This window comes from Gouania willdenowi, chromosome 22 (genome assembly GCF_900634775.1).
Source record: "Gouania willdenowi chromosome 22, fGouWil2.1, whole genome shotgun sequence".
Lineage (NCBI taxonomy): Eukaryota > Metazoa > Chordata > Actinopteri > Blenniiformes > Gobiesocidae > Gouania > Gouania willdenowi.
The window spans coordinates 8,508,907-8,526,842 of NC_041065.1; the positions used below are offsets into that span (position 1 = coordinate 8,508,907).

General features: G+C 35.7%; 1 protein-coding gene and 1 long non-coding RNA gene across 3 annotated transcripts; one reads left to right on the plus strand and one right to left on the minus strand.

The window, feature by feature from the left end:
* Positions 1–1,799: 1,799 nt before the first annotated feature.
* LOC114456819 (uncharacterized) lies at positions 1,800–16,191 on the plus strand. Of its 2 annotated transcripts, XR_003672888.1 has the most exons (3): positions 1,800–2,096; positions 4,500–4,723; positions 15,802–16,191. It is a non-coding gene; the product is annotated as an uncharacterized LOC114456819 (long non-coding RNA). The 2 variants fall into 2 exon arrangements; XR_003672887.1 differs by lacking the exon at positions 15,802–16,191 and having other exon boundaries at positions 4,500–5,517.
* oip5 (opa interacting protein 5) lies at positions 14,206–17,817 on the minus strand. Its single transcript, XM_028438810.1, has 5 exons — positions 17,566–17,817; positions 16,049–16,115; positions 15,781–15,903; positions 15,527–15,608; positions 14,206–14,461 (listed from the first exon to the last, which is right to left on the minus strand). The coding sequence occupies exons 1-5, from the start codon at positions 17,729–17,731 to the stop codon at positions 14,369–14,371; spliced, it is 531 nt and encodes a 176-aa protein (XP_028294611.1). The 5' UTR covers positions 17,732–17,817; the 3' UTR covers positions 14,206–14,368.
* Positions 17,818–17,936: the final 119 nt, after the last annotated feature.

Below are 17,936 nucleotides of genomic sequence, written 5' to 3' on the forward strand. Positions count from 1 at the left end.
TACCAATTAAACAAAAATATTTAGAGAAAAATGATTGTTTGCATAATTATTCACCTCCTACAGGTCAGTATTTACTGTAGATCTACCTTTGGCTGTGATCACAACACTGAGTCTGTGTGGATGAGTCTCATCAGTCAGTTTATAATAATGCTCAGGCTCTGTCAGGTTGTGTGGGCATCGGCATGAAAAGCCCTCTTCTAGTCCAGCCACAAATTCTCTATTGCCTAGGTTCCCAAAATGGGGTACTAGTACGAATACAATGCTAATGCTAACATTGGATGAATGCTAGTGCTTTGTTAATGCTAATGATAGGATATTTCTAATGTTAATAAGTTAATGCTAGTGCTATGTTAATGTTAGGCTGATGCTAATATTAGTCTCATGTTAATGCTAATGTTAAGTTAATGCTTAAGTTATGTAATGTTAGCTAATGCTAATGATAGGCCAATGCTGGGGTAATGCTAACACTAGCACCTTGCATGGCAGCTCTGTCCCAATGGTGTGTGAATGAGCTGATATGGAAAGCACTTTATAACCTCTGTCTATGAAAGGTGCTATATAAATAAACATTACTTACTAGGCTAATGCTAATGCAGTGTTCAGTGACGCGGGCCAGCACCTGCATCCTCATGCATTTTCTTCAGGAAATGAGAAATATACACAACCCCTTAACAAGACCTTTTTCCCTGTATATGACATTACATAATTATGTTTTTTAAGTGTACAGGAGTAGGGGGTACATATCTTAAGGTTAAAAATCTGAAGGGGTATGGGACTGAAAAGTTTGGGCTTTGACTCCTGACAACCCAGTCTCACAGCAAAATGTGTAATAGCAATGTGGAGTGAAAGAATAATGCCTTAATTCTATAAAGTGCTTTGAGTGGCTATGATATTATTATTATTTGTCCACAAGTAATATTGTAAGCATTTTACGTATGATGCTTACAGTTTGTTTTTTGTTTTGTTTTGTTTTTTGCTTAGTTTGTTCCGCCCACTCTTTTCAACGGGCTGACGTCAGGTCATGTGACTGCTGACTCCGCCCCTGCCTAAATAAAAACCATGGCGGACATATCGTATATTTTAGTGGCGAATTGCCTTATTTCAAGAGAGATTATGGCTTTAGAATTGTTTGGATAACATTTCTAGTGAGAAATCTACTCTTAACTTTCATGCTATGGAATCAGTTTATGTAAATAATCTGTAGTTTCTTATATTCTATGAACAATATAATTGTTCGTACAATATAATGTTTGTATAATATACTGTGTTGTTCGTACAATATAATTATTATATTGTTCGTACAATATACTATCTTGTGTGTACAATGTAATTATATTGTACATACAACATAGTGATATTATATTGTACATACAACATAGTGATATTATATTGTACATACAACATAGTGATCCAAAATATATTTTACCCTTCATGTTGTCTATGACGGTGAACACATGTACAGCGCACACTGACGGTTGCCAGGTTGGTATAAAAAATTTTTAAAAAAAAATCGAAATCCGCTTCAGGCATATATCATAATCAAATACCTTATCAAAAGTGTCTTCAATGAAAGATGAAGCAAAATAAAACCCTCCATTGTTGTATCATGAATTTTAAACTACATATTATGTAGAGGTTGACAAATGTGTTAAGTAATCATCTCGTTACTGCAATAAAAATATCCCCTGGCTGAGCTTTGTATTTTTAAAACTTTAATATTTTATTAAGTGAATCACTTAAATAATAAATATGTATCCGTTAAATGAGTCTATGTGAGACTTGTACGGTTGGTACTCCATCAAATCTGGCAACACTGCTAGTAGTAGCATAGCAAAGATGGCGTAGGACGGAGGCTTTGCAGAAGACGAAGACGAGGAGACCTTCTTCTCTCCTCGTTGGTGAGCAGGGAGCGAGGAGAGAAGAAGGACCGCAGATGTCTACAACCAGTTTCTTCACCGAATTAGAGGCGGAACCTTGGCTGGTATTAGTCCGTGTGTGAGGAGACTCCTTCGGCCTGTGTTTACCATTGTGTGCCGCTGCGGCTCGACCCTCCAGTGGGAACATCATCACATCATCTCCGACCTGCTCACACCAAGGTCAGTGTTCTACCAGGACCAGGGTCACCTTTATCCTGCTCTAGTCCCAGTACTGTTATATCAACTATGTATTTAAGACACCATGCACAGTTTAAAAACAAACAAACATAATTCTCATTATTGGCAGTTCTTAGTCCGTTTTTTATTTCAGGTCTTAATTTTTCTGTTTTTCGAGTGTCAAACACCACATACTGTGATTTCTTCTTTGAATTTTTAATATTAATTTGATCAGTTTATCAGACAAAGGGTCTTTATTTACAGTGATAGAGCCATATAAACGTGTTGTTGTGTTTTGTTTTTTTTTGTTTTTTTTCGTTTTTTTTCAAACTCTTTTTATATCAACTTTTAAGAACATACAAGTACAGCTTGATGGGATGATTATGCATAGTACATAGATACAAAACTAGTTTTTTAAAAAAAAAAAAACGATTGTAAAGTTGCTCATGCTAAAATAAACAACTTTTTGCAACATTTAGCAACAAACCACGTTAAAAAAAAATGTGACTTTTTATTTATTTTTTGTTACATTTGACCAGATTTACAGCAGGATTTGTGATATTTCTTTTCTCTTAAAAAAATTAAATGTAAATATTAATGGTAAATATAAATGTCGTGGGTGAATCTAAATATTTAGCTAATGTGCAAAATTTTCGAAAGTACCAACATAAAAGCTCATTTCGGTGAATTTGCATATTAGTTAAATATTCAGTTTCAACCGTGATATTTAGCTTGACATTCAACATCTCTATAAAAGCAACAAAGTTCTGTGTGTGTGTGTGTGTGTGTGTGTGTGTGTGTGTGTGTGTGTGTGTGTGTGTGTGTGTGTGTGTGTGTGTGTGTGTGTGTGCGTGTGTGTGGGTGAGTGCGTGGAGCAAATTTCTCCCATGTGCGGTGTCTGTTCGACATGAAACTTTGTTAACGGCTTCCACATACCCCGAGTGTGTGAATCCGTTATTTTGGAGTAATTTGGTGTTGCAAAATGTTCATTTTAGTTTTATTTTGAGGTTATGGCTCACTCGCGATGTACACCTTGGATATACATGCTGAACGCACACAGAGCCGTTTAGAGAGAGAGTGGCGACAACAGAAGAGTTCCCGGAAGTTCCAAATAGTTCCTGGAAGTTGTTAACGGCCAATAGCTGACCATTTCACAAACTATCTGGTTCTTCAGACAGCAGAATACAACACGGCTCCACAATTATTATTGTTTGTTCTGCGCAAGGGTGAGTGTTTCTTCTTATATAATGTAAACACCGGACGGAGGGTTAGACCGGAGGGGGGGGGGGCATCTGAGCAGCCGCACACTTTAATGTATGTCTTTTTTCAGATTCTACCTAAACCGCTGCATTGGTACAAATTTTATCAATTTATCATGCGCATGTCCCATAGAATTAAACCTGGGAAATCGCACACGCTATTAATCTAATTAATCTCTTTTTTAATCTCACCTAAAAAAAAATGCTGAGATATATAACAAAGTGGCTTTATAAGACTTGAACAAACACAGGTGTAGACATTTACAGTTCACTGTACAGACTAGTCCAAAGGGGTGCTGACACCTTTAATTTATACCATCAGGGGAAATATTGATGTGTACTGTGTCAAACTCTAAATAATAGAAAATACAAATGTCCAGTGTGGATTGGAGACACTGTCTGCTGGGACTAGTGTCGCGTGCAAAGGACCGTTGTCCATGCGAGCTGCTACATAGTGAGCTTAATTGACAAATTATTTTTTTGCACAATTTGCACACAACTGGGCTTTTGTTTTCCATTCAGTGGATTTTTGTTTTTTTTTTTTAAACTATAATTATCGTGCACAAAGACTTCTCCTCAGGTTCTACCGTTGTAGCCGCTGCATTAATATTATGGGTACTGGGAACTCATGCAATGAGAACGGTTCCATGCCATTTGGGGTACTAAAAGAAGTGACAGCCCTTATATTTCGTAGGGGTATCCCAATCCGATATCCGTCCGATATCAGCCTGAAAACAGATAACGGATTCAAATTTCTGATTTATTGTTTTTGCAATTAAATTTTTATTCATTTTATTCAATTGTAGAATACTGTAGATATTATGTTGAAGGTTAACATTTATGTAACCAATTGGTTAATAATAAAAGGGTCAGTTTTTCTCATCCCTACTGTTGCTGACTATTGTTTTCTGTTTGAGTAACATCACTTGATCAAGGCTTTTCTAACATTCCACACTAGAAAATAAGTTATTATTTTTTATTAAAAAGAAAAAGAAAAAAGTAATAAAGTATGTATGACTCATGCTGATATCTGATCAATATCTGTATCGGCCGATACACAAGGCTGCAATGTCGGTATTATTTCGGAAATGGAAAAGTTGTATCGTGACATCCCTAATATTTAGTCTAATCCTCTTGTTTGTTCCAGATGCTGGGGCATCCTGTTAAACCAGTGCTAATTCCAGCTGCACAAACTGTGAAACATCTCCTTTTAATCCACCATCAACTTCTCATCTTTACTGTCCATCCATCATGATGCAGTAAAAGGTGAAGAGGACCCGCTCAGGGACGCTTGTGCTGGATCAGCGGCCATCTGTCCTCCACGTGGTTCCCTCTCTGCTGTGACCTCTGACCTCCTGCTTCGTCATTGTTGTGAGGATGTTTGCCAACATCTGGGTCTAATTATGTCTCCACGGAGCCTCATAATGTATACATACTTGCTGTGAAGTTTTCTATTTCCCAAGTATTCCCTAATGAGCTTAAAGGGAGATTCCCATCAGGTAGCACGTAGACAAAGTCTTCTCTCTCTCAAAAAAACAAAAACAAAACCAATCTCATTTCATTATGAACAAATTATTTCGTGATCATTTCTGTGAGCAAGGAAAAGCAAAGACACACACTACTGTAGCAAAGATCAAAGTCTGTGACGTGTGTTTTTTTTTTTTGTTGGTGTATTTTTGCACTACCTCATTGTCAAAGAAAGAATAATGGTGTAATGGGGTTGTAAAGGTGGTCAGTACATGTGGGTTTCAGACTCCCACAAACTGGGGTTACTTATGCATCTGTTTACCATGTGGGGTGCAGATCAAAGGTGGAGTGAACATTGGCATTATCTCCCTCCTTGTGATGCTGGAATAGCTCAAATGTACCATTTTTCCTTTTAAATATCTCCACTTTTCAATACTAGTTATCCTTTATCACAATCAAAAGTTTAGTGTGAGCATCTGCTGTGCTGCATAATGTGTACAGAGAGATGAATAGTCATTATTCGTGATTTTTTTTAGTTCCCCCATAGCCCTCACTGTTAGTTTTGATTAGAAAAAAATCGCTTTTCAATTGATTTTTATTTTTAAATGATGGCATATTTTTTCTTCTTCTTTTCAAACCGGGATCTGTGCAATATTTGATCTTAACTGTCATGTTGTTGACCAAACTGTATATTGTAAGAAAAAAAAGAAGTGACTAGTTGTTTAAAAAGCAACAAAATCACCAATGTCTTCCATTCTGATATGTATAGACTCATGTGCATAAGCTTATTTAGTGGTGCCAACATTATAGTAGTAGCCATGCATGACCAGTAGTGACGCTCGTTTCATGGAGAACGCTGCAGAAGCTCCAAAATATCAGTTTCACTTAAAGCAGGGGTGTCAAACTCGAGGCACGCGGAAGGATTGTGTTCGAAATGAAAAATTACAAAGAAAACAATTATTTTCTAAATTAAATGATTTTATTTGATATACATTGAAGCCTGCAATATATCTATTAGGGGTGTGTATTGCCTAGCATCTGGCGATACAATTCGTATCCCGATACATAGGTCATGATATATATCCCGATATTAAAGTATAAGGCAATATATATATATATATATATATACATGACTTGAGAAACAATTAATCTGTAACTGTGTACACCTTCATGAGAACATTATGTATGAAATATATTTTATTGGCATATTTTACACTCTAAACATTGGTTTTAACATGTCATGTGCCAACAACTTCAAATTAAAAAATAACACAATCTGCCTGTGGCTTTTAAACCAACTTTGACTTTAGTGCAACTTAACTGAGACTTATGTCAAGAACAAATAAATGCAGAAATGTTGTACTTTATTTTTAGATTTAGAGCACCCCTAATACGTTATCTATGCTCATTGTTTAAGGATTTTAACACAAATTGTTTGGTATATCTAAATTTTTCCTCAAAACTTACTATTTCTCACAAATAGTCATGTACAAATCCCGACAAAAAACATTTCTTTTTTAAATAATGAAAATTCAACAATCCTCAAGGTCAAATATTAGACAACGATTTAATTATTGCATTATGCTTAAAGATGTTCTAAGAAATGATCGACTTAGGGCACAATAATCATCTAATTGCCTTTGATCAAAATGGGCTAAAAATGGTCCCTGATTGGAAGTGAGTTTGACACCCCTGATTTAAAGGATTAAATTAATGCACGGCAACTTTAAATAAAAGACATTTACTGTAGATACAGCTTTATTCTCAAACTAATGGCAGATCTTTGTTTCTTTCTTTTTTTTTTTAAAGATAAAGCATGGTAACCTCAGCATGCGTCCTTATTTGCTCATCTATACCACATGAAAACACCACTTTTAGCGGTATAAATAAGCATATTCCAAAATAAAAGCTCAACGTTGTGTGCGCTGCCAAGCATCAGATCAGTTAGTTATTAAAGAAAGCTAAAAACTCTTCAATCTGATGATGACTTTAGTCCTAGAGCGAAAACCTCTCATTGACATTGCATTTTGTACATATTTCTCCTTGTTGTTTTTGGCACAACATTGTTTTTCAATCCATGAGAATTGTATTTGATTAGTTTTAGAAGCAATAACCTATACAATAATGCATGAGTTTAGTGCCAGGGTGTACAATTTACTGAGGACATCCACTTTTTTCCAGCCTTCAGCCATCAGTGGGGTGAGTTATGTACTGCTAGTTGGTTTCCAAAGGCTGTTATATGCATTTTCAAATGATTTTCTTCATAGCACAAGACTATATGAGGAAAGCTGTAGCATGTGATGACTTTGACCTGCCTGGTCAGTGCATGAGAGATGCTTTACGTTTCAATTGTAGCGTTTGAAATCCAGAAATATGTTGCTCCTATCTACGTAGTAGGAATGCAGACCTCTTCATCAACACTATCCTGTCTTTAAAAAGTGGTGCTTTGAAGAGCCCCGTAATGCTTATTCTAGAGCAATGTTTCTCAAATGGGGGTACGTGTACCTCCAGGGGTACGCGATGGCACTACAGGGGGTACTTGAGAGAGCCAGAGTGAAAAATGAACAAAGTGTCAGTGTTAGTGTGAGATGACTGGAAATGATAAAAACTGTAGAAATAAATGTATTCAGGACTGTTTTTCAACCTCGGGGTGGGGACCCCATGTGGGGTCGCCTGAAATTTAGGAAAAATTTAAATAGATTTTTGAATTTTTCTTTTTGTTTTTTGTTTTTTTCAGCTCAAACATGATCACAAACTTAATTCTAGTAAAAAAAAAAATGTTTTTGTTGCCAGAAATTCTGGATATGAAAATGGGGTCACGATCCAAAATAGGCTGGGAACCACTGCACTAAATACTGTTTCCTCCCACTTATTTACAAAAGGAAATTCTTTAAAATGTGTGTTATCCAGGGGTGGAACAGCAATTTTAAAAGTGAGGGTGTTTTAAGACTCCCAATTTAGTTTATTAAATTAATTTACTAAAACCATGATAAAGCTGTAATTAAGTCAGTGATACTCATTACCCCAAAAAACCTTAAAAGGGGAAACTTTTTAACACCTTTTTACCCCTTTTCCAAAAAAATTGCACACTTTTTTGTTTGTTGAGATTTTAACTTCCTTTTGCCAATAAATATCATGTTTTCCTCATTTTTATCCATTTTTACAAGTTATTTTTAACTTTGTCAATTCTTTAACCATTTTGCCACTTTTTTTTCCAAATAAACTACCATTTGCCCAATAAATACCACTTTTTTTCTTTTTTCCCTCCATTTTGCCTCTTTTTGTTTGATATTTTTGCCCTTTTTCACTGATGTTTGCCACATTTTGCTTATTTAAGCTACCTTTTGCCATTTTTTACCACCCGTTTCCTCCTTTTTGTCAATTTTTTTGGCTTGATCACTTTTCAATCATTCTAAATGGAGAAATTAGTTTTCAACAATGAATCCCTCTGTAAAAAGTGAGAGGGATGAATTATAGTTTTTATGAAAGTGTGGGTGTGTAGACACACATGGTGTTATCACTGGTTCATTCCATCATTATGCTCTATAGTTGTTTTTAAATAGTTTTCTAAGCAAAATGTTGCAGCCGCACAAAGGGGGTACTTGTATTCAGAAATAAGGGAAAGGGGGGGGTACTGGAGCCCAAAAAATTTGAGAACCACTGTTCTAGAAAATGATGTTAAAGCTTCTTAGCGACATGAATCTATGGTTGAAAAAAAATAAATATGCATGATTAAAGCAGAATACTGAATGATTTGTATTGCATGCAATAATCCAACTTTGTAATGTGAATGAGTTATAGGACATTCATGTGTTCATATCTGTGAAGTTTAGAGGGGGAACCTTTTTTTGACGCGTACATCGACGAGGCTGTGGTTTTACCTGCTCACCATGACGGTTCCAACAACACCAAAATATTCCCTCAGTGTAGTTGTCTGCTTTCACTTTCTGCTGTGTGTGAATCATGAGCAACAGTGCAGCTGAACAACACATCAACCTTTGTTCCCTTAAAAAAAAAAAAAAGACGACTCATGATCGACTCTGTACTTTGTTGATTCACTTTTTCCAACCTGAGAGGTCAACTGTGTAGAAACTATGCACAACAGAGGGAGGAAATGGGCATGCTTATTAGGTGTGATCCTCTTGTCTGGTTTTGTATTAACTTTAAATTAAAAAGCGATATGTAACTGAAATAAAGCAATAAAATGATGCAGCATGGTGCCAACTGAATGGCTGGGTGTTGATGTTTGACAGTGGTTACAGATCAGGGTTGGGGTCAATTATACTTGTTACGTAATTGATAATTAATTACAATTATGACATAATTGTAATTGGAAAAATCTGTTGCTGTTATCAGCCTCTTTGGCGCCCTAGGCCAGATTTTCTTTTGGCGCCCTCTTATATGGTGTTTTTTTTTTTTGTTTCTTTTTTCTACAACGTAATAGATATTTACATTATTGTTATATTATTATCAGAATACTTTCTAACACTTATATAGTGGTCTTCACCATACCCAGTATATAAAAGAACACCCAATGAAGATCATCTGTGGTTTTCAGGTTTCTCGTGTTTTTTTTTTTTTTTTTTTTTTTTTTTAGAAGTTATTGAAAAAATTATAGCAAAATTGAGGAAAATCAACTTGTAAAAAATCAGCTAAGTATTTTTTTTTTCAAAATGTGTTTCCTTTAGTATGTAAAAGACCACCCAATGAAGATTATCTGTGGTTTTCAGGTTTCTCTTGTGTTTTTTCTTTCTTTCTAGAAGTTATTGAATGAATTATAGCAAAATTAAGATAAATTAACTTGAAAAAAAATCAACAAAATATTATTTTTTTTTTCAAATTTTATTTCCTGTAGTATATATAATAACACCCAATGAAGATTATCTGTGGTTTTCAGGTTTCTCTTGTTTTTTTCTAGAATCTATTGAAAGAAATATTGTAAAATTTAATTACAAAGTGTTTTCCCTCTCAGTTTGTCTGTTTTAGTATAGATAGAAGTGGACCTCATCAAGGTTATCAGATGTTTTCAGATCATCAGTGCTTTGTGAAGAAGCTTGAAAATTAAGAAAAATGTAAAAATAAAGAATAATCAATATAATATACAAAACGTTTTGTTTTTTTTTAGCTATACAGTATAAGAGTTGTAGTATGACCAAATTAAGACCATCAACGTCCACATTAAATGTGGTCACGTTGCTATGCATGATTGAATATTCAATATCTATTGTGTCGACATCAGCTGCTCATAGGAAACAAAGGGAAATGACCAATAATTCAACTCAATTAAACTTTATTTATATAGCGCAAAATATAACAGTCATCTCAAAGCTCTGAACAAAATATAAAATATTGAAGATCAGCTCGTTGCAGCTTGTCGCTCATTGGCTATCTCATAACGGTTAGAATGATCATAGTAACAACCACTCAATCCACCGCGTTATATCCAGACAAGCGCGCACTGATCGCAGTGTTTGTTCCTGTTCCAGTCGGCTTGTTTCCTCGGTGCATCACTACAAACAACAGACTCAAGTCTCCGGAGCACCCACGGTGTCCGCCATGTTGTAAACACCTTTGGGGTTCGTGGGGGCCAGTTCACTCCAGCCAGGGATGTAGAAGTAGATCCTCTAAGGTTGGACGTTGCTTTGGGTCGAAGGCCAGACACCGGCTCAAGAAGTCATTGCATTCCATCGATACATTTTTCAGCACCTTGTGGTCTTCTTTCATGTACACCGGTGTTTTGAAAACGGCCCTGGCACAGATAATATGCAGCATGGCTCCGATTTGCCATACCGTCGTAGCCTCGGCCTTGTAAGTTTCCCCACGAAACAATTCTGGTGGTGCAAATTCTGGAGTTCCATAGAATTTCCTGAAGGGCTCGTGTTGTACAAAATCCCCGCAGCCGAAGTCAATGACTCGGATCTCTGGAGTTCCATTGTTCCAAGAAACCAGAATGTTATTCAGCTTCAAGTCCCGGTGGAAGACGCCATTTTTGTGAGTTAGCAATGCGGTGTTGATGATCTGTTTGAAAATGGCCATGGTCTGGCCCTCTGGTATACGTTTTACTTCATTTAAGAAGTCGTGCATGTCAACTGCGTACGGCGGTCGTTCGATGACGATAATCACCTCCGTCCCCAGGTTAAAGGTGTCCATGAGACCAATCACGGCCGGGTTTTCAAAGCTGCCATCGCAGAGGCGACCGGCCGCCTGCTTCATGAGGACCACCTCCAAGATCTCATCGTAAACATTACCCAGACACTTCACTCGCACATGCTGCACGTTCTTCTTGGGGATGTGTTTTATGGCCACAGGTGTAGAATTGGACCGACGTTCTCCAGCGTAAATCTGTGAAAATCCACCTTTAGCAAACATTTCCTCTTCTTTGTACTTGCTTGTGAACTCCATGCTGCTGCTCAGGACAGTTGAATTGTGGTGGAATGTTGTTTTTATGGCATCAGGGTGATGACAAGAATATTCCTTGGCTTTAAGGAAAGAGGCATTCCAGTATGTTGGAGATACATTTGGGTGTGAACCAGTGGAAAATGAAGGAAAATACAGTATATTTTGCCAGCTCGAAGTCTTTGGATTTGTGATGGGCCTACTACAACTAAAACCTGAGTCTGAAGATTTGATTGACATGTCTGGAAACAAGACCTTGTCTCGACTGAATATTGCTTTGTCTCCCTTGTGTTGCTGATCATTCTCCTGCTTTGGTATCTGCTGCGGGATGCAGCTCCGCTTCACAGCTTTGGGTTTCTCCTTTTTGAACTCTTGGAAAAACTTGCTATAGTGACTTTGAGCATTCAAAAAACCCTTAAGTGAAAATGATGCATTATTATTATTGATTCTGAGAATGTTCCTCACACAGCCAAACATGGTGACAGCTTAATGAGAACTTCATCCTTTAACATGAATGGCACAAAACCTAGAAAGCATCGTCGCCTTGGCGACGCAATGACATCACAGAACATTCACTTCATAGGCCGACTGTTGACGATGTCATAGGTTCCATCTCCTGTGAGCTTATTTTGTGAGAAATAATGTAAATAAAAACCACAAAATGACTCCATTAGCATAAAATAACAAAAACACACATTTATTTATTTCACGTGTATCTTACAGACTTAATTTGCACTGAATGTGAAAATAACTCATCCTTTGTAACAATATTATCAGATTATATCTGACATAAAACAGACTCTGTGGTTCAAAACATTTTTAGCCACATTATGTTTCATTCAACATATTTCATTTACCTCGGAATGCTTTGTATGATTTTACACGTGTATGTCTACAACATTATGTACAGTAGTTTTATTTCTTTTCTTCTTAAAATGTAACAACTTCATAAAATCCTACTTATTTTGGATGAATGTTGATTTGTGAGTGGAAGGTAAGTGTGAGCTCTTACAGTAAAGTAAAGTAGATGAAAAAGACGGTCTTTATGAAAAAGTGGTATAATTCCTACTAGATAATTAATATAATGCTAAAGTGTTGTCAGAAAAAGGGGAATTTCTCTAACATTAGACATTAAACATTGAATGCTGGCAAAATCAGAGAGGATTTTATATAAAAACTCAAACTCAAGAACCACGTTATCGTTATATAGCTTTAATCTACATAAGTATTTAACAATTAATAAATATATATATAATTTTTTCCCCCTAGGGGTACACTGACAGAAGAAAAAAGGCTCATACACCCACACCAAAAATATTAATACCAATATTTTTCATTGATTAGGAAGCCTAACAATATAACCAAGAAATGACAAACAAATTAGACGATAGATAATATGTTTATAGTGTATTTTACAGATGATTTAAGACATGGTTCAAACTGACCCATTATCATAAGAGACGCTAACACGAGAAAGGTTACGTTTAATGGGCTTATTTATGAATTAAAGACTCAGTAATTGTGATTGATTGTAATTGAACTTTGGTAATTGAGAATGTAATACTCCACCTGAGCATCTTAAACCCCTGTTTGAGATTAAAAAAAAAAAAGAAGTGATTTGTATAGTAAAAAAAAACAGCATTTCATTGCTCTCTGCAATACAAAACAGTAGTATTGGTGAATGTTACTGAGTTGTATTGATTAGAACAAGTCATTAAATGCTATTGAACAGCCCTGTTAATAAATGGGATTGGTTTGATGTGGTTTCTTCACACAAACCTAAATGTAATGGTAGTGAATGAAACACTTCTCTGTGTTATTCAGATTTACTTTAAACATGAAACAGATTGTGTTCATAACTAGTGAGGAAAAGTAAACCTTTTGCTCAACGTGACCATTCAGATCATCATTTGATAGACTGGCAATAAGCCACACCCCCTTCCTTACTGAATGGCCTGTATTAAACATTGAATATTACAAGGAAATTAGGATGGATTCCATATTAAAAATTGTGTCAGGGATTATAAAAACATTCACTTTAGTACCTTCACCTAAGTAATAATTACGCTACTTTTACTTGTATTGGAGTATTTTTTGATGAGGAGCATCTGTACTTTTAGTCCAGTTTTCCAAATTACAATTACCAGTAGATACACAAAAATTAAACAACATTCCCTTTTTTCCATCTTTATTATTATTTTTTGTTTATCAAATGGACCACGTTGGGGACCACTGATCTAAAGTGCATTCATGTGATGGGATGTGTGTCTGATCCAGTGTCGGTGAAATTTGCAAGCTGGATTTTTTTGGAACGCTGGTGGATGAAGTTTTAAATCCTAAACATATCCGCATACTTAATTAGAACCTAATTATTCAACCACAATCCAACATTCTGAGCTGATAAAAAACAAATCAGAATGTAAGGAGTACATCAGATCAGATGCAAAAATGTAATGCAATGAAGGAAAAATTCAACTATACTTTAAAGCTACCTCAGTACAGTAATGAAGTACCTTTACTATCCACCACTACTCATAAATACGACTTTAGTATCTCATAATTACAACTAGCCATTGGGATGTGTTTTTGTCCACTGTCATCAATAAACTCTAATACGTATGAATTAGCATTTATACTTTTTTTAAAATATTATTTTACCTAAAAAAAAATAAAAAGTTGACTCAAGCATTTAAAGCTTTTTGCATTTGGTTTATTTTGCAACATATTAACAAAAGAACTTACACAACAACACTGTGAAACAAACTAAGTCTACTAGATTAGCAAACAACATCTAAGAGAAACATGACAGCATATGAAAGGCTTTATTTGTACAAAAAAAAGAGTTTGGAACTTAATTTGTCATAAAACATTCTCAACCAAATGTCAAACAATACGATGACTTTATAAGCTGTGTGAATTAGGACAGCCAAGTCAGATTTACTATTTATCTTTTGCATTTTTAACCGTGAACCTTTTGATGACCTATCAGGTGTAATAACTCCAGTAGTTATCATTGAAATCCAAGGTGAACTCTCAGCAAACAACATAATGGGTATTCCACACCTGTCAAAATCCATGAATGGATCTTTGTTTAAACTCCATCTAATGTCATCCCAACATTATTTAGCTCCCATTAGTGTTTGTGTATTTTCCTCAGCAATAATAAAAAGAAGCCTCATTATTGTAGGTCAGTCTTTTCTCTAAATGGGAAATCCTCTCCAGCTGGCCCTCACACTGGTGCTTTATCTATAATGGAAAAGAGAAGCTTTCACACATGTAGTCACAGTTCATTCCATATCATTCACACACATTTCTTCTATATTTGTGGTGATTGTAACTACAAGGTTACTTTATGCATTAAGGCAGATGTGATTTGACTGAGATGTTGCCATGGTAACACTAGACCACATGTTTAAATACAACAGAAAAATGATAACTAGAATATTTGCATTTCCTGAAGAAAATGAAAGCAAGGATGCAGGTGCTGGCCCGCGTCACACTGCATTAGGCTAGGATTAGCATTGCATAAACATTAGCTAGAATTAGCATTAGCTGGCATTAGCATTAACCTATTGTTAGCATTAACCTAGTATTAGCACTAACCTAGCATTAGCATAGCATTAACCTAACATTAACACTAACCTAGCATTAACATTAACCTAACATTAACCTAGCATTATCATTACCCTGGTAATAGCATGATCCTAACATTACCTATTAATAGCATTAACCTAACATTAACACTAACCTAACATAAACTTTACCCAAGCATTAGCATTAACCTAGCATTAACAGTAGCCTACCAACATCATTAATCCAGCATTAGCACTAATTTAGCATTAGCCAAGCAATAGCATTAACCTAGCATTAGCACTAACAGCATTAGCCAAGCAATAGCATTAACCTAGCATTAGCCAAGCAATAGCATTAACCTAGATTAGCCAAACAATAGCATTAACCTAGATTAGCCAAGCAATAGCATTAACCTAGATTAGCCAAGCAATAGCATTAACCTAGCAATAGCTTAACATTAACAATAAGGTTGAAAAAGGTTGAACATGTTAACAGTTTAATGGTTTTTAATATTCTAAGTTAAAAAATGTAATGACTCAAAAAGCTTAAAAGTTACAAATGCTAAAAGTACAAACATAAATTTTGGGAACTTTCTGAACGTTTTGATATCTTATTAGTCAAAATCGGAAAAATGGTGTAGGATAAGTTAACGCACTCACTAAACCCAGAAATGGAAGAAATGAGGTCTAATCGTGGTCATGTTGATTCTACAAAGATGGTCTCAGTTTGGTCACTTACCTTTTTCAGGCTTTGTTTCAGTGATTTCTGTTCAAAGCACAGTGTAGAAGCTTTTACCATTGAGCTGCTGTTAAGTACATAACTGCAAGGAGAAAAATAAAGCTCGCTTTTAGCGTTTAAACAATTGTTCTCTCGTAGAAAAACATCATCACGTTTGATATTTTGTGACAGTGAACAAACACCAATGAGCCGCTTTTGTTTCAGCCTTTTTAAGGCAAACAACAGTAAACACATCAGTACGTTTGAGGTCTTACCAGTCTATGTTTGCTTTGCAGAGAAGAAACATGGAGCGAAACGTGTCCAAATGTGCTGGAGCACACTGAATAACCATCCCCACAACACAACTGCAGCCACCGCATCTCAGCCCGTTGTAGAGGCTGAAGTAGACCACAGCAAAGGTGAGGAGGAGAAGAAGACTACTTTAATGCACGTTATGGTAGAAAATAGGCTTTTAAAACAATATTATATCATCAAAGTACAGAAACACTGAGGCATGACGTCTGAATACCAAAAATAACTTACCAGTGAGCCATTTGTCCTCGTGTTCCTCGCTCCAATGACTCACTCACTTTCACCTTATTGGTTACTGCTGTATGAAAGCAAGCACAAAGCCATGTTTTAATAACTGTGCTTCAACAATGATGTCATACTGTATGTAAGGAAGTGGATTAGGGCCAACTTTGGCCAAGAAAATAATTTATGGCAAATCAAGAATAAAGTGGAAATGTTGAAATTAAAGTTGAAATTTTGAGAATAAAGTTGAAATTTCAAGAATAAACTCATATTGTGATGAAAGTTGAAGATTTGCTAATTAAGTCAAATCTACGGAAGCAGACTAGGGACAATTCACCATGTACGACAACAGTCGCCATCAAAACTGGCCCTAATCTGTTTCCGTAGCTCCTCAATAGCCACAGACGGACTAAATATTCCACCTCTACCAAACTTGACTGTTTTTTTCCTTCTGAACAGATTAGGTTTATGGCAATATCTCTTCAAAGTCCGCTTTGTTATTAAACAACTTCAGAGTATAGTTTAACACATTCATCAATACACGACATTTTGGAGACGGCTACGATCTGCTGTTTGTTGTCATATATGGTGAATTGGCCCTCGTCTGCTTCCGTAGATTTGACTTCAATAGCAAACCTTGGACTTTTCTCACAATATTGTATTTTGAGTTCATTTTTTAAATTTTTACTTTATTCTTGACATTTCTACTTCATTTTTTATTTGCCCATAAATATATATATATATATATCAGGGATGGGTTAAATGCAGAGGACAAATTCCATACATGGCCAATTAAAGGCGAAAGCCCCGATTTAATCTTTAAATAAATATTATTCATTTGACAAGCTGTCTGAAAAGTAATGCTTTGTATCAAGTATCAGTTATACAGGCCTAAAATAAATTACAGAATATTCACATTTCCACCTTCATAAATAAATGTATTTTAGAGTGTTAGAGATACTATTACTACCTTGTAATATATTTCAAAACTCTTTCTTATTTTCTTTGTGTTAGGATATTTATAAAAATATAAATTATAATGCTTTTTGAGTTAAAAGTGACCAAAAATGGTAAAAAATTGGATTTTAAAAACAACAGAAATTGGTTAAAAGTGGAGAAAAAAGTTGGAACACAGTTTAAACTAGCAAATGGGCCTGACAAATCATGTGTGGTTAAATTGGCAAAAAAATAAGCATGAAATGTGGTGGAATAAACAGTTTAAAAATGTATCAACATATGAGACATTAGGTGGAAAGGGTTTCTAAGTGCTGAAAATGTCTTGAAAGTGGAGAAAATTGTGGAAAAAAGGCATTGAAATCTGATGGAGAAGAGGCAGAAATGGGAGTAATTTAGAAAAAATGCATTAAAAGGTGCAAGAAAAAGTGTTGAAAATAGGTTAAAATGTGGCAAGTTTGGTGTAGTTTCAGAAGAAGGGTAAAAGGAAGCAAAATTTGGCTCAAATTGTAAAAAAAATTACAGTGAAAAGTGCAGTAGACGTGTACACTTTAACACAGTCTCCTACTTACTGACACACACAATGCAGTCCAAAGCCTGCACCTCTCCACAGGCTCCGAACGAGTCCGCCAGCACTACGTGACACTGCTGACAATGGAGGGTCATCAGCTCCATGTCCACTCGGGAGATCACTAAGTTCTCCAAGCGATTAGTTAACACGCTGTTATTAAACTCCATGATAATAGTTGTACTTTATCAAATACTGACGCGCTGCTGAACCCGCGACCATTGAATTTGAAGTGAGTGTTATTCTTCTTCTTCGTCGTCTATTTTTGCGGAGTGAATGTTGCCAGATAAAGCAGATGAGTTGCCGTCAGCGATGGACTTCTACATTATCAGCGACACCACTTATTAAATCAGTGATGCTCAACATGACGCTTTT

What these genes read in the sequence shown, in the direction of transcription:
- oip5 (XM_028438810.1), bottom strand. Translation starts at nt 17,731, where the DNA reads ATGGAGTTTAATAACAGCGTGTTAACTAATCGCTTGGAGAACTTAGTG. An exon ending in GGACTGCATTGTGTGTGTCA is followed by an intron (nt 16,116 to 17,565) that starts GTAAGTAGGAGA and finishes GCTTTCATACAG; the next exon opens with CAGTAACCAATAAGGTGAAA. An exon ending in TGCAAAGCAAACATAGACTG is followed by an intron (nt 15,609 to 15,780) that starts GTAAGACCTCAA and finishes TTCTCCTTGCAG; the next exon opens with TTATGTACTTAACAGCAGCT.